The sequence below is a fragment of the Natrix helvetica genome (assembly GCF_964273705.1).
Source record: "Natrix helvetica genome assembly, chromosome: Z".
NCBI classification, from domain to species: domain Eukaryota; kingdom Metazoa; phylum Chordata; class Lepidosauria; order Squamata; family Natricidae; genus Natrix; species Natrix helvetica.
Window position 1 is genome coordinate 94,068,311 of NC_138554.1, and position 16,492 is coordinate 94,084,802.

Below are 16,492 nucleotides of genomic sequence, written 5' to 3' on the forward strand. Positions count from 1 at the left end.
ATTTTAAGAAGCCAGGTGTATATTTGGACTGTTTTCTTAAAGATTGCATCGGACTTATGAAAAAGTATTTCAGGTTTTGCTCCATAGCTTAGGTTAAAGTTCTAAATTTCTTGCAAACCTAATCATGTAATTTGTCATTCATAAAACATTTAATTATGTAACGTAAGTGCTGTTTTGGATGTGTTGTATCTTATTCTATGCCGTAGGCATACTCATGAAATAGAACAAATCATTAGAAAACAAGGCAATATTATCATTAATCATTCCTTAAAGAGCCAGAACAAGAAGACAAAAGAAGGAACTAGGAAAATGTTTCTTGGATTGTTATCAATATCAATTTGATACTCCTTAAATAATCCTGGCATCAATGCGGCTGGACTAAATAAATTTAATTGACAAAGGTCCTTAGTTTGTCCAAGTAATATTTTCAGTGAACAGAATCTCAAAAGAATTATTATTCTTAAAAAAATGGCTGATATTACAAGAGACAAGGATGTACTTGGAGCAATCTGGAAATCAACACAACAGTTGAAAAGCTAGTGGAAAAAAAACAACTGTTTCCTGCTAGGCTTCCTAAAAAAATGGGAGTGATGTTTACTGATTTGGTTTTAATACCTGCTGTCCAACTAAGAAACCATTATGTATGATTTCATTTATTCTTTTCTTTTTCCTTATATAGGAGGTACATGCCAGAGCCCTGCTCTTCCAGCCCTGGTACGATCTTCAATCCCCGCCTTGCCGCCATCATTGGATCTCAAACCCTTCCTTCCATTCCCACTGGACACTGCTGCAGCTGTCAATCTCTTCCCCAACTTTAATGCTGTAAGTACTATAGCGAAGTTTTAGTTCCATGTTGCATACTTCCATTTAACTATTAGCAAGCCAAAGAATATCTTCATACAAATGCGTACACACATAGATACAACACATTGCATGTACACACACTAAATCTGCAATTAGTCTCTGATGATGTTATCCAGTTTGGATAATGAAACATCTGCAAAAAAAAAAAAAAACCCCAACCAAGCACAGAGACCACCAGTGTCCTCTTATTTTAACCCTGAGCTACAAATATTCTCTTTAAGAGTAATTATCTTATAATTTGTTTCTGTCAAATTAGTTATTGGATTAATTATAACTAATGAAATAACATATCAGATCTATTATTTTGAAGTAGTTAATTATAAATTAATGTTCATCTGCTTTTTCCATGAGTTCTAAATAAAACTCAAAAGAAGTATTTAAATTATTTATGGTGATGTAAACTAAACTGATAAATTCCTCAGTATCATAGTAGTGTGGAAACTAATAATGTTGAATAACTTTTAACAAGCATACTAAATAGGGCTGAGCTTTCCCATGAATCACTCTATTTGTTTATTATATTCTTAAACTGCCCACTAGCTGCATTTCTTTGGTTTAATTAAGTCTATAGAACTTAATGATGACAAAACACCAGATCAGAATCACTAACTAGAATGACAACAAAGTAGCAAATGCACCAGGAACAACATGTAAAACATAAAAAGCACTAAAATAGATGCTGAAGTGCTAGGAGTTTTTTTTTTAAACAAAAACAAAACCACTTAATGCCCCAGAAATCATTAAATGTGTGCCAGATGATTCTTCCCAATGAAGATATTCCACAGATAGAATAGAATAATATAGCAAAAACCACATGTTAAACTCCTCAATGAAAGAATAAATCTTGATTTATAATACAGTCATGCCTTCTGAATATGGGGAAGATAGAATGAACTAGAACTTGTTCCTCATACATCGAGAAATTGCATGATCTTCCTTTTCCCTCCCAAAGCACACAAGGTGTTAACATTCTTTTCAAAGGAAAATGCTACAGACATATTGTAAAGATATATTCTACTTACATTTTGAAATGGGACTAAGATTGTAGAAATTTTCCTTATGTAGGTATATACTGTACTTCTAACAAATGGAATAAATTTCCATTTATTTGCCCTGTTACAAGTAGCCCTAATTTAGTGACTGCAATTGAGACTGACAACCTGGAAATTGAGTAAAGCAGTTGCTAAGTGAAATGTCATCATTTTACTTTGCTTTGCTTTACAGGCCTGCGGTGGTTTAAATCCAAGGACTAGTTGCAAAGTTAATTTTTGTGGCAGTTTCTAAATAAGGACTGTATATCAAGAAAATCAGCACTTATTATTCTGCTAATTGTCCTTTATTACAGTGCTGGTGTCTATTGAAATTCTGAAGGGTTGTTTGACCACAGATATTGGTGTAGTTCTGAGGAGCTAACAAAGTTTTTATGATTCTCCGACTGCAACACGAAGAATTTATACTGTAGCATAAATATTATAAAAGACACACAGAGACGTAGAAACATAATGTCTTAAGGGTGTGGAATGTCTTAAGAACATAGAAACTTAAGCTGCAATAGTATTAATATTTTTTTTAGGATAAAATGTTACTGAAATCATTGAATTTATAACATTAAACTGCAATTTTGTGCACTCATAGCTGGGAGTTAAGTCTGCTGAAGTCAGCTGAGACTTGTTTATGAATATTCATCAATAGTATTATCTTCTTAACTGGTTGTTCCATATCTTACCAGATGGGTCCTGTTAGGGAAAGAGGCAGAGAAATAAAACAAAGCTGTGTAATTGCAAAACACATATGTTCCCTATAGCTGTTTTCATATTGTGAAAAAAATAATAACTTGGACAGCTCTTACATTCATTTGATGAATACCCGTTGTCTGCTTTCTTCTATTTGAGATTAATTAAGAAGCACAATTAACTATGTAAATATAATTTTTATAGTTAACATATGCAGTTTTGACATTATTTTGACATTTAAGAGTTTATAAATACTCTCCTTATGTTTTTTCCCTACTGTCTGGATAACAAACAAGTTTATATTGAGAAGAAAAAATCCCAGAATCATTACAAATGTTGAGCCTTAAATTTTCAAGGATAAGTTTAAGCTTTATACATTCTGAGATACTGGTAGTGCTCAACTTACAACTACAATTGAGCTCAAAATTTCCATTGCTAAGCAAGAGAGTAGTTAAGTAAGTCATGTCCCATTTTAAAATCTTTTTTTGACAAGGTTGTAAAGTTTAAAGCATTTTTAAGCAAATCATTGGTGTTGTTAAGTGAATCATGTGTTTGTTAAGAAGATCTGGATTCCACTATTGACTTTGCTTGTCAGGAGCTTCCAAAGAAAGTTGCCAATAAAAACTCTGGGATCCTGAAATTCTACAACCATTGTAATATATGCTGGTTGCCAAGCACCTGAGGTTTGATCACCTGACTGTAGGGATGCTGCAAAGATCATAAGTGTGAAAACTGATTGTAAATTACTTTTTTCGGTGCTTTTGTAACGTCTAACAGTGATTAAACAAATAGTTGTAAGTCAAGAACTACCTGTATGCATATCTATATGCAATATTCTGACTTTTAAAAAAAAATCCAAACTTTGAGTCATGTTTACATTGTGCATAGTAAAATGAAAAAAGAGCAGACAGCAAGATCAATAACAGTATACAAAATTGGCATCCTGTGAGTCATTAATTTAAAAATGGCATTAAAAATAGAACTGGATTTTTGGTGATGCTATTTCCATGCTTCATATCTACTATAGTTCATGCTCATTCCAATGCATGTTTAATGCTAATGAATTTTGACGTACTAGAATGAAATAAAATAACAATAATAAAGGGGAAAATATATATTGCAGTAGTTTTTACAGATTTGGAGAACAAAATGTAGAAAACTGTAAGACATCAAAGATGGTATTTTGGTTATCTCTACTTTTTCCATTTTCCATAATTTATTGCCTATATTTTTCTTATATCATGGAGACATTACAAAATAATTACCATTCATCCTTCTCTGCAACAGCTGGGAGTACAGAAAATAGAAATTTCATATTAAAGTATTACTGCATGCTACAAAAGGGAAGACATCTCAGGGAAATGCACAGCCCAAGGTGTAAAACCTTGAAAAAAAGGAAGTGATATTGCCATCCTTCCACACTAATGCTGTGATCTGAATCTATCTATATATTTGTACAGTAAATAATCAAAGAAAGTTTTTAATTGTAATTCTCAAATCATATTTTCTGCATTTCAGATTTTATAAAAGCTAGTCCTGACATTTTGCCACTTTGTTTTTGCAAGCAATAAAAAAAAATCATGTTGATTGCAATGACATAGACATATGTTTAATAAATAAACATAACAGAATGGACAATTTGAAAAAGAATTGTATAAAGCTTCTCAACTATTAACTTTTTTATTTTTTAAATCAATCTGTACTCCTGACAACTCCCTGGACTAATCTTTTTGAGTAAGATTTTTGGAAATGGTTTGGCTTCTTCGAGGGTTGAGGGAATTACTAAACCAAGTCATGCAGTTGGTTTTAAGCCTGAGGTAGGACTAACACTCACAATCGCTTGATTTCTAGCCCAGTGTCTTTTAACCACTATACAAAATAGTTCTCTATTATTAATATGCTATTTTATACTTGCTGTCTTGAAGAAAGATAGAGTCTAGATGTATAAATAGGCAGACTGACAGAATAAAAATAACTTTTAGTTTTCTGTTTTTTTTTTCCTTTTTCAATACATCAAAATGAATAGACCAAATATTTTTTTTCATTACTCAACTATAGAGCACCTTCCCATAGTCAGTTTTTCTTACAATGTTTTATCAAACAGCTCCCTTAGAATTAATATGGGATATTAAGGTAAACAATAACATTAATACAAACAATAAATTATGATTTGTAATTCTTGAGAGAAAGAATCATAGGGAACACAAATGTTCAAGAGTTCAAGTTTAATTCTGCAAATCCACGTGTAACTGTACAAGCCCATTCACTTTATTCTACAAAATAGTTTGATCAAAGATTCAGAATATTATTTGTTCAATTCTAACATGGCTTATGAATAGCAACCTCAAATTTCACATGCTATGGCAAATAACATGTTGACACAAGAAAGTAAGATGCAATGTAAATGGCATTTTACATTGTAGCCTAGTTTTTCTTTTCATGATAATTATGTTGCTCCCATGTTACACCCCGTTTAGGTGGCCTGCACTGGTTGCCGGTTGTTTTCCGGGTGCAATTCAAGGTATTAATTATGACCTTTAAAGCACTCCATGGCTTAGGCCCAGGGTACCTGCGAGACCACCTACTGCCACCAGTAGCCTCCCACCGTCCAGTACGATCCCACAGAGTTGGCCTCCTCAGGGTGCTGTCAGCCAGGCAGTGTCGGCTGGTGACCCCCAGGGGGAGAGCCTTCTCTGTGAGAGCGCCTTCCCTCTGGAATGAGCTGCCCCCGGAGCTTCGCATAATCCCTGACCTCCGGTCCTTCCGATGCGCCCTAAAAAGTTGGCTTTTCCAGCAAGCTGGCCTGGCCTGTTAATTTTAACTTATTTTAAATGTATTGTTTTTTTAAAATTTGGTTTGTTGTTTTTTTGGATATGGATTTAATCTTTTTTAACTTTTGGGATGTGTGTTTTTTAATGTTGTATGCCGCCCTGAGTCCTTTTGGAGAAGGGCAGCATATAAATCCAAATAAACCAAACCAAACCAAACCAAATCTGGGTTTGTACCCAACAAATTTATACTGTGCTATGTCATTCCTAGATCCCTGGAAATCCCATTTTCAGTGTCTGCTTCGTGTTTCAATGAAATGTTGTTGAAATATTGAAATATCATCTACCACATGTCATTTTGATTTTAAGATAGCATGTGCTAAAGCAGAACAATAAGGCAACCTACGTTTTTTAAAAATCTACTTAAATCTATCACACTGCTGTTTGTGAATTTTGCTTTTTGAATTTTGATCTCTGATGGAATATAGGTATAGACTTCATACAGTGGCAGCAATAATGAGATTTTATTTGGCAATGTGACCTCTGTTTTCTAATGTAGTTTCCTGATGTTCTGGATTATACTGAGTTCCATTTACTACCAATTTTTATGCCTGAGTTAGCTAATAGTGTTCAGTAAACATATTTTGCCTAAGAAAGGCTAGTGCATTTCTAACATGTCCCTCCCTGTTTGACAAACCTTTAGGGACAAGTCATATCAACCAGAACATTATCAGCCTAAGGAAAGATAAGCTGTAGGTTAGATTTGACTTAACAGGACAGTTTGACAAGCACATACTTTTTAATGTTTCTGAAAAGAGTTCATGTCCTTTTAAAAAGATTTTATGAAGAATTGTGTGGCTTATGAGGCTATGTGTGTGGTTTTTTCTTTGCAAGTACCTAATTTTGCAATTTTACCTTTTCAGCAAGAAACACAAGATAAAATTAGCTGAAATATTTTGCTCTGGTCATTTGAATAGTTTAAATAAAATCAAAGAAATAATATGTACAAGATTATTATGCAACTTATGTAATTACTAATGTATCTTCTAAAAGTAGTTTATTTTATCATGTGTTTTCCTCAGGTGAGGAGGAAGACTGGAGGAAGGAGGAGTGTTAAAATCTAAATGCAGTACTTCCCAGCTTTGTTATACAATACAATAGCAGAGTTGGAAGGGACCTTGGAGGTCTTCTAGTCCAACCCCCTGCCTAGGCAGGAAATCCTATACCGTTTCAGACAAATGGCTATCTAACATCTTCTTAAAGACTTGCAGTGTTGGGCATTCACAACTTCTGGAGGCAAGCTGTTCCACTGATTAATTGTTGTAACTGTCAGGAAATTTCTCCTTAGTTCTAAGTTGCTTCTCTCCTTGATTAGTTTCCACCCATTGCTTCTTGTTCTACCCTCAGGTGCCTTGGAAAATAGTTTGACTCCCTCTTCTTTGTGGCAACCCCTGAGATATTGGAACACTATGTCTCCCCTAGTCCTTCTTTTAATTAAACTACACATACCCAGTTCCTGCAACCATTCTTCATATGTTTTAGTCTCCGGTCCCCTAATCATCTTTGTTGCTCTTCCCTGCACTCTTTCTAGAGTCTCCACATCTTTTCTACATTGAACTGAATGCAGTATTCAAAGTGTGGCCTTACCAAGGCATTATAAAGTGGTATTAACACTTCACGCGATCTTGATTCTATCCCTCTGTTGATGCAGCCTAGGACTGTGTTGGCTTTTTTGGAGCTGCTGTACACTGCTAGCTCATATTTAAATGTTAGTCCACTAGGACTCGAAGATCCCTTTCACAGTTACTACTGTTGAGCAAGGTACCACCTATACTGTACTTGTGCATTTCATTTTTGTTGCCTAAATGTAGAACCTTACTATTTTCACCATTGAATTTCATTTTATTAGATAGTGCCCAATGTTCAAGTTTGCCAAGATCTTTCTGTATCTTTAGCCTATCTTCTGGAGTGTTGGCTATTCCTGCCAGCTTGGTGTCATCTGCAAATTTGATGAGTTCCCCATTTATTCCCTCATCCAAATCATTGATGAAGATGTTGAAGAGTACTGGGCCCAAAACAGAGCCTTGGGGTACTCCACTGCATACCTCCCACCATGTAGATGCAGTTCCATTGAGGACTACACGTTGAGTGCGGTTGGTCAGCCAGTTACGAATCCAGCTGGTGGTGATGCTGTCTAACCCACATTCTTCTACTTTATCTAGTAGTAGGTTATGGTCTACCTTATCAAATGCCTTACTGAAGTCCAAGTAAACTATATTGATGACATTCCTCTGGTGCACTAATTTTCTCAGTTTGTCAAAGAATGCAATAAGATTAGTCTGGCATAATCTGGTTTTGACAAACCCATGTTGGCTTTTGGGTATTACTTTGTTTACTTCTAGATGTTCGCTAATTCGTTGCTTGATTATCTTTTCCAAAATCTTTCCTGTTATAGAGGTCAGGCTGATAGGTTTGTAGTTTCCTGGATCTATTTTTTTCCTTTTTTGAAGATGGGAACCACATCAGCTCTTTTCCAGTCCTCTTGCAGTTCCCTGGTGCTCCAGAATCTCTGAAAGATATAATTCAGTGGTTCTGAGATCTCGTCTGCCAGTTCCTTCAGTACCCTGGGGTGTAATCCATCTGGTCCTGGTGATTTGAACTCATCTAGGGTAGACAGGTGCTCACTTACCATTTTCTTCCCTATTTCAACTTGTGTTCCTAATCTGATTTTTGTGGTGCTGTTTTTGGTAGGTTGGACTGTTTTATCCTTTTGTGTAAAGACAGATGCAAAAAATGAGTTAAATAGTTCTGCTTTCTCCCTGTTGCTTGTCACCTTCTTGCCACTTTCTCCCAGCAATGGACCAATTGTTTCCTTAACTTTTTTCTTGTTTTTAACATGTTGGAAGAAGCTTTTTTTTTTTGTTATTTTTTTTACTTTCGTGGCAAGCCTTTCTTCATTGTGAGCCTTAGCTTTCCTCACTTCATCTTTATAGGCTCGGGCTATTTGCTGATATTCTGCCTTAGTTATGTCCCTGCCTTTCCACTTTTAATACTTATACTTTTTGTCTTTCAATTTGTCAGAGAGTTCTTTATGCAGCCATGCTGGTTTCTTTTGGGAGCTGTTATTTTTCTTCTTCACTGGTATTGTGCTAGACTGGACTTTTGTAATCTCATTTTTCAAAATTTCCCATGCTTCTTGAGTTGTTTTCCCCTTGAGGATTCTCATCCATGCAATTTTTCCCAAGCTCTCTCTAAGTTTGTTGAAATTAGCTCTCTTAAAGTCCAAGACTCTAGTTTTACTTTGTTCTACTACTTGTGTTTGCATAATGTTGAATTCCAATATTGCATGGTCACTTGCCCCTAGGGTTCCTGTGGCTTCAACACCTTCTATCATTTCCTCTCTATTAGTGAGGATTAAGCCCAATGTGGCTGATCCCCTTGTTCCCTTCTCTACTTTTGGGAAACAAAGTTGTCTGCTAGGTTTGTTAGGAACCTGGTGGATCTTCCACTTGGTGCAGAGTTTGTTTCCCAGTTGATGTCAGGGTAGTTAAAGTCCCCCACTACTATTGTGGTGTGCTTCCTACATACCTTAGTTAGCTGAGTAGCAAAATGTTCATCTACTTCCTCTGCTTGGTTGGGTGGCCTATAGTATAGACCTATGGCAATGTCATTTCCCTCCCCCCAACCTTTATTATTGACCCAAATGCATTCAAAATAGTTATCATCATTGTTGTGCTCTATTTCTGTAGAGAGTACCAACAGCAAACCCCACCATCCTTGTCTCAGGCTCAGCTAACTGTGCTTTTTTTTACTGCTGATTTTATCCACCATATTTTCTAACTATGGGGCCACTTCCAAAAGACAGGCAGTTTTTATAGGCACACCAAACAGTATTGGGCATATTGAAAGGACAATTTAAAGAAATTGTTCAAGAAGTTAGCATCCTCGGCTGCCTGTAAATGGCAGTCTAGCCAACATTTACTTCTTTAAAGTCATCTCAGGAAAATCATAGCCAGATTCCTCGATCCATTCACGATTATGTGTCAAAGTAGTCCTGTGGAACAGAAGCTAAGCATCCTCCCAATTTTCACTCCACTCAGTATTTATGGATCTGTGTTATTCCTTGACTCCTCTCTCTATTTGTCCTCTCATTTGCCCACTTCCCCCACTTTTCAAATATTTCCCTTAAGGAGAAAACAGTAGCACAAGTTAATTTATATCCTGGAGTCCTGCGGACAAGGAGATAAATTGCAAACCTATGAGACATGATATGTCATGAAGGATAAAATAGCTTATAGATGACTATATTTCTATGTTGAATGCCAATCTCTACCAATATTATATGATGATAGATTATCTTCTCTGGCAGGGAAGAGAATTATAAAGAGGGGAGTGACATCATGGCCCTATATTAAAAGTCAACCTCAAAAGCCAGGCACATTAATTCTAGGCCTTAACCCAGACTTGGTCCTAAACACCCTAGTATGAAGAGCTTTTTCCATCTATTCCTTGAGATTATCATCTGAAGATAAAATATCAGAAGACAAATGCAAGTGTTCAAGAACTTTAAAAGATAATAAGACATTAGATTATTCAGAACTAGTCTGCCAAAGAAACCAGAGATGATGAGGGCCAATTGTGCTCAATTGGAGTTGGAAACTTAATATTTAGGAGATAACCTGGGTGGTATGACAGAACAATTGAAACATCTCTGACTGTAAAGTTTGCTTTGATTTCTGGCTTATCAAACTCCTTGTCAGAAAATTCCTGTGTTGTCTTGTTCGTTTATCACTTTACTGGTTTTGGTTGAGTTGCTTTTAATGCTGTGACAATAGGTGATCCCATTGTGGGATCTACTTGGTTATTTGTTATTTAATTTTAGTCTTAAAGTTTACCAATTTTGGTCAGATGTGGTTTAGCTATAAGATGCTTTTGAGCATATACTGAGCCCACGAATTTGTGATTAATATTAAAACCAATATCACAAAATTTGAAAATATATTTCTTGCTTTTCCCCAAAACATTTTATTACAGTTATCAAATATAAGGGGAAACTGTTAATATTATTAGACAGTAGTCACAAACACTGCTGTTTTACTGAAAATCATCCAAAAATTTGCTGAATAAAATTCAATGGATTTTTGTCACCCAGGAATTAGAGAATAATACAATACAATACAATAGCAGAGTTGGAAGGGACCCTGGAAGTCTTCTAGTCCAACCCCCTGCCTAGGCACGAAACCCTATATTGTTTCAGACAAATGGCTATTTAACATCTTCTTTTTTTAAAAAAACCCGAAGTTTTATTGTTTTTTTTATATTTTACAAAGGGGAAAGGTAAGGGAAAAGTTACAAATTTTGGCAGCTGCGAAATACGGTAGATGCACCCCCCCTCCAAACTCATAGTATACATTTGCATAAAATTCAATATTAAGTAATAACATGTAGTCAGTGTGGTAAATTCAATTGATAATTTCAATCAGTTTATATCAAATGGCTTTTCTTACTCATTTGTGTGATCTGAGCTTTCTTGTTGTCGCCCCATCTCCCCCTGCTGGCAGAGCTCCGGCCCCTCCCGTGTCTTGTATGTCTGTTGAAGAGTCATCTGGTTTTTCTAGGAGCAGTTTATTTTTCTCCATAAAGGCCTGCGCCTCTATGGGTGTATTAATCCTAACTCTTGTCTCCTCCCAGAATATTAACATCCTTCAGGCATCAACCATCTAAACCACACCCCCTTCTGGTATAATTTATTCGCCAATTGCGAATAGTGTTTTCTTTTTTCCCTCACTTTCTTGGGGATCTGTTTCAGGATGGTTATCTCCTTATCTTTATATGTCAAGGCTTGCCCCCTTTGTGCATTCAGGATTTCATCTCTTGTACTTTTCCTAAGAAATTTAATGTGTACCTCCCTGGGAACATTGTGTGTTCTAGCATAAGCTAAGTTTACTCTATAAGCCAGGTCTATTTCCCACCCCATCTGTTGTTTCTCCTTCTGAATATACTCAGCCAAAATGTTTGTCATGATGTCCCTTATGTTTTCATCATCTGTCTCCATTACGTTTTGAAATCTAAGATAAAAAGACATTCTCTCAAACTCTATTTTCATTTGTTGGGTGTCAAGTTCTTTGTTTCCCTTCTGCACACCCTCTATCCCCCCCCCCTCATCTCAGCCGCCCCATCCTCCAAAAGATCCAGTCTCTGTGAGTTCTTATTAATTTTATCCTGGTTCTCTTTAATTTCTTCTTTCATCTCCTTCAGCTGTCTTTTTATTTCCTCTTGTCCCTGTAGAATTTGTTGAAACATTTGATGAAACTCCAGGTCCATAGATTTAGGTTGCTTGAAGGCTGTTAACATTGATTGTGTGCTAGGACTGGAGGTTGCAGATGTTGGGGCAGAGGCAGCAAAGCCTGACTTTCCAGGAGGTGGTCTTTTAGATGCCATTGTTTATGAAGTAAAGAGTCCAGTCAGTATAAAGAAGGATCAGTCAGAGGGGTAGAACAGCCAAGAGAGTCCAGGAGACAGAGAGTCCAGGCAGAGGGGGATTTTCTAATCACCCTGGCAGATGAGCAAAAGTTTTTCACTCCAAGGAGTTCAAAGGCAAACAATCAACAAGAGAGATATCCAGGTAGCACGGAGACAAAGAACGGAAGCCTGAAGTTTGGAAGGTGGAGTCAAGTTTCACATTTCATAAAGACAACAGAAGTGTGCCATCTTGCCCTGCCAGCTTCGGGTTTTGAGGCAACAAATAAAGTTTTCAAAGTTCAAAAATCCCAAAGCTTCCAGATCTCATTATTTTATAGGTTTAAGTCCGAAAATCCACTTAGTTAGGGTGTGGCATCTTTGGTTTGGCTCTCCCCCTCCTCCTTCCCTTGGGGCTGAGAGCACACTTGTTTCCAGCCACTTGTCCGAGGGGGGGGGGAAATCCCCCTCCCCTCCAGCCGCGCCTCTCCAAGTCAAACCGAAAAAAAGTTTGCACAACTGACGAGTTTTTAAATTAGTAATGGGGATGGAGGGAGTCTACGCCTCACCGCTCCACCACCGCATCCTTCAGTTTTCTTTTTCTCCGCACAGCCTCTCAGCGAAGACGCCCACGCGTCCTCCGATCTGCTCCCCGGTGCCTTGGGCGAGGCGGGGGAACTCCCGCCGGCCGCCGCTGATCCAGGTATCCCCCGCAGTGCCGCCCCTCTGGCAGGACACCTCTGCGGGGCGTCCTGGGCCCCCCAAGAAGTGGGGAAGCCTACCAGGGAGCCGGAGCGAGCAACAAATTGCCCGTCGCCATCAGCTGCCGGAACCGCTATTTATCATCTTCTTAAAGACTTCCAATGTTGGGGCATTCACATCTTCTGGAGGCAAGCTGTTCCACTGATTAGTTGTTCTAACTGTCAGGAAATTTCTCCTCAGTTCTAAGTTGCTTCTCTCCTTGATTAGTTTCCACCCATTGCTTCTTGTTCTACCCTCAGGTGCCTTGGAGAATAGTTTCACTCCCTCTTCTTTGTGGCAGCCCCTGAGATATTGGAAAACTGCTATCATGTCTCCCCTAGTCCTTCTTTTCAATAAACTAAACATATCCAGTTACTGCAACCATTCTTCATATGTTTTAGCCTCCAGTCCCCCATTCATCCTTGTTGCTCTTCTCTGCACTCTTTTTGATCGTGGCAACCAAAACTGAATGCAGTATTCGAAGTGTGGCCTTACCAAGGCATTATAAAGTGGAATAGATGCTGTGTTATTTTAAGAGACTCAAAACAGAGAGTAAGTTGTTTGGACTAGCTCAATGATTCCCAAATCCAGGTAAATTATCCCAAATTGGATAAAAGATGTGTTTATTTCTTTATGTAATGACATATCAAGCAACTGCCCAATAACAACAGGAGATTTAAATTTATTTAATGTGTTTTACTTACACTGGGTAAAAAGAACTCTCTGATAACTAACTTTGGGTAATGAAGTAAAATGTTTAGGAAGTACTACACAAAGCTACTGAGGAGTCTGTGCTTGCCCTCAGGGTTCTCAAATCAATATCAAATGAAAATCATGGGGTGAGCAATAATCATAATAAAATGGCTGTAGGGATAATGTGAGCCATGAGGCACCTTGCGTAGCAGCAATTGAAGTAACTTTTAATGATTTTTTCCCTCATATGATTGTATTAAGTAGAGTTTTATGAAGCATTATAAAAAAACAGCATGCTAATTAGCAATCTGGTTAGCAGAACGTTTGTAGGTGCTATGTACTTAATTGTAGAGTGTATGTATCCCCTCAAGTCATATGTTGAAAGAAATGTTAACAACTCAGTCATTTACGCTGTAAATAGCTTTGTGAAAGCCTTAAAGAAGTTTTAACTCCTTGGGTTCAGTAACAGTGTAACTAATTTTTTTAGAGCAGGTTTTTAAAAAATTCTAAAACTCAACTGATTTCTTTTTATAAAAGCAAATCATTAGTCTTTTTTTGATTAAAAAAAGTCATATCACTGAAGCATATGTGTGCATCTATATTAATTTGAGATGGGAAAGAGGACATATGTTTCACATTTGCTAACATTCCACTTTATTTATTTTCAAAATCAGATATTTAATGTGCAAATACTTTCATATAGATAACAGAATTCTCATATTAAACCGATAGATATATTTTTTCAATTAATGTTTCCCAATGCAAAACTTTCCACGTGTCCCATAAAGTCTTGTGGAAATAGGTCATGTATAGATCCATCACATTCTAGCAAGATGTTTATCATTGCACTGATTCCTCTGTCAACAATACTGAATAATTCAATATTGGTCATGGCTATCACATGTCAAAAAAATCTGCTGGGCTGTTTCACCTCCTTTACGCGGATGATCTGAAGTTGTACTTAAAAACATCATCTGAAATATGTCCATATGTACAGCCAAGATATTACAGTGGAGTTTGCACTGGACAAATACACTACCTCACCATCAAATGGGGGGAAATGGTGATAGCTGAAGGAATCAAGATGCCATATGAAATAATATCAAATGTCTGGATGAAGACAATCATTACAAATGTTTGGGCATCCTTCAAGCTGGCAAAATCTATAATACAGAAGTTGAAAAAGATTAGAAATGAACATATCAGGAGAGTTAAGAAGATCTTAATAGCCAAACTCAGTGATGGAAATGCCATCAAGTCAATTAACACCTGGACAATTCCATTCTTAAATATACATCTGGAATAGTGGACTGGAACCAAACAGAATAAAAGTCTTGGATGGGAAGACTAGAAAAATAAAGACAATGAATCATGCCCTTCATCCATACAGCAATATCAATAGATTCTACTTACCAAGGAAAATAGGTTGACATGCAATATTGCAAGTACATCAGACAGTTGAAGAAGCACAAAAGAGTATTAAAAATATCTGAATGACAATGAAACAGATGCACTGAAGCTAGTATACCAAGAAACTTAATGAGAACTGAAAACCTAACTGACCTACAAGAAAGAAAAAATAAAGAACAGAAAAGAGACCTGGTAAGACAAAGTATTAAATGACCAGTACTTAAAAAATAGTAGTCGTAGCAGATAATGACAAGACCTGGTAATGGCTAAGAAGAGGCTAATTCTGACTAGTTAAGCCCAAGCCTTAAGAAAAAAATGTGTACAAAACCATAATTGAGAAGACAGCAATAAACAGCAGATGTCACCTCTGCAAAAAGCTGAAGAAATACTGGACTACCTTATTAGTTGCTGCAAGAAGATCACACAGACTAACTACAAACAACAATATGTCAAAGTAGCACAATGGTACATTGGAAGATAAACTATTTTTCTGCAAGCAAGGACTGGTCGGACCATAAAATAAAGAAATAGAAAATGAAGAAGTTCTCGGCCTCTTTAACTATTAATACTATATTCACTTCATTTCAGCTATCAGAATTTTTTCCATTCTATAAAATAATATTGTGTTGTAAAGATTTTATAAGTTGGTCCTTAGAATATTTATAAGAAGAAACTGGCAGAATATCTAGATTAGGGGTGTCAAACTTGCAGCCCATGGACCGGATGCATCATGTGCTGGTCATGCCCACCCCTACTTTAGCAAAATGGAAAAAAGTTGCGATATGTCACTCGTTGCGAGTTTGACAACCCAGATCTAGATTAAGTCCCTTAGTCCTTTTCATAACCACATAAACTTCCTTTATTGTTGCAGGTTGTGATGATATGTGGGGAAGGCCTTTGGAGATAGGGCCAAGAGATGCTCCAAGGGAACTGTCAGATAAGAGACATAGTCTACATCAGGATAGTCAGAAGGGCAAAAAGTTGAGAACTCTCCCTAGTTTCTTAGGTTCTAAAGGAGACAGAGGGAGGAGATATATATTTTCAGACTTGCCAGATTTTGTCTATGTAGCTTTACAATAAAATAGAATTAACTTACATGGTTTTGATTCCTATCTAGGCCGTTATGGCTTCAAATTCTCTGTAATCTTCATATATTTTCTGATTAATTTGCTTTCTACATACCATAGCAGCTATGGCACAATGGGAAGCAAGATCGGCTGTATTAGGAATGTAAGCTAACAGTTGGGTTAGCAATATATAAACCAGGATGGTGGTACTGTAGCTTTAAGTACTGCTGTAATGTAAATGGGTTGCCATTATCTAAATCAGCCATAAGAGGGAACCAGAATGACTGTTAGCTCTCTGTTTGTTAGATGCTGATCCCGTACTGTATCATGAGTTACTGAGTCTTGCCACTGCTAGCTACTTTGTGTGTTAAACTGAGAATATTGATAACTGACTGACTGAACTGTGTATGACTTGGACTGTAAACTGAACTCTGAATACCTCTATATTTCCATATAGTAAACTACTATATTTTATACTTATATTTATACTATATGTCAGTGTCCCTGTATGCTGGTTTGTGCGTGTTGTTCCATACCACTCTGATTACGCTTCTCTGCACACTCACTCTCCTAACGGGGAGCTTACTTACTTAACAGCCTGGTTCTCAGTAAGTTGTAGCAATAATTGTACAGCTTTTTCTGTGTACTCAATGTCCCGTGGGCACTCATTTTGCATGCAAAACATTCCTGGAGAATTAATTAAATGAAGTGCTCTTCAAATTTGTCAACTCTTGATGAGTGAAAATGCTTAAAATGC

The 16,492-nt window shown here is 36.9% G+C and overlaps 1 protein-coding gene across 2 annotated transcripts in view; it reads left to right on the forward strand.

The window, feature by feature from the left end:
* The window catches only part of ZNF385D (zinc finger protein 385D), a 195,347-nt gene that overhangs the window by 37,939 nt on the left and 140,916 nt on the right, over positions 1-16,492 (forward strand). The window contains exon 2 of one of the 2 annotated variants that reach the window (XM_081932221.1): positions 680-822. The exons of the other annotated variant lie outside the window; for it this stretch is intronic. Coding sequence (XP_081788347.1) covers positions 680-822 — 143 coding nt within the window. The remainder of the gene's footprint in view (positions 1-679; positions 823-16,492) is intronic. 2 annotated transcript variants of the gene reach the window in all.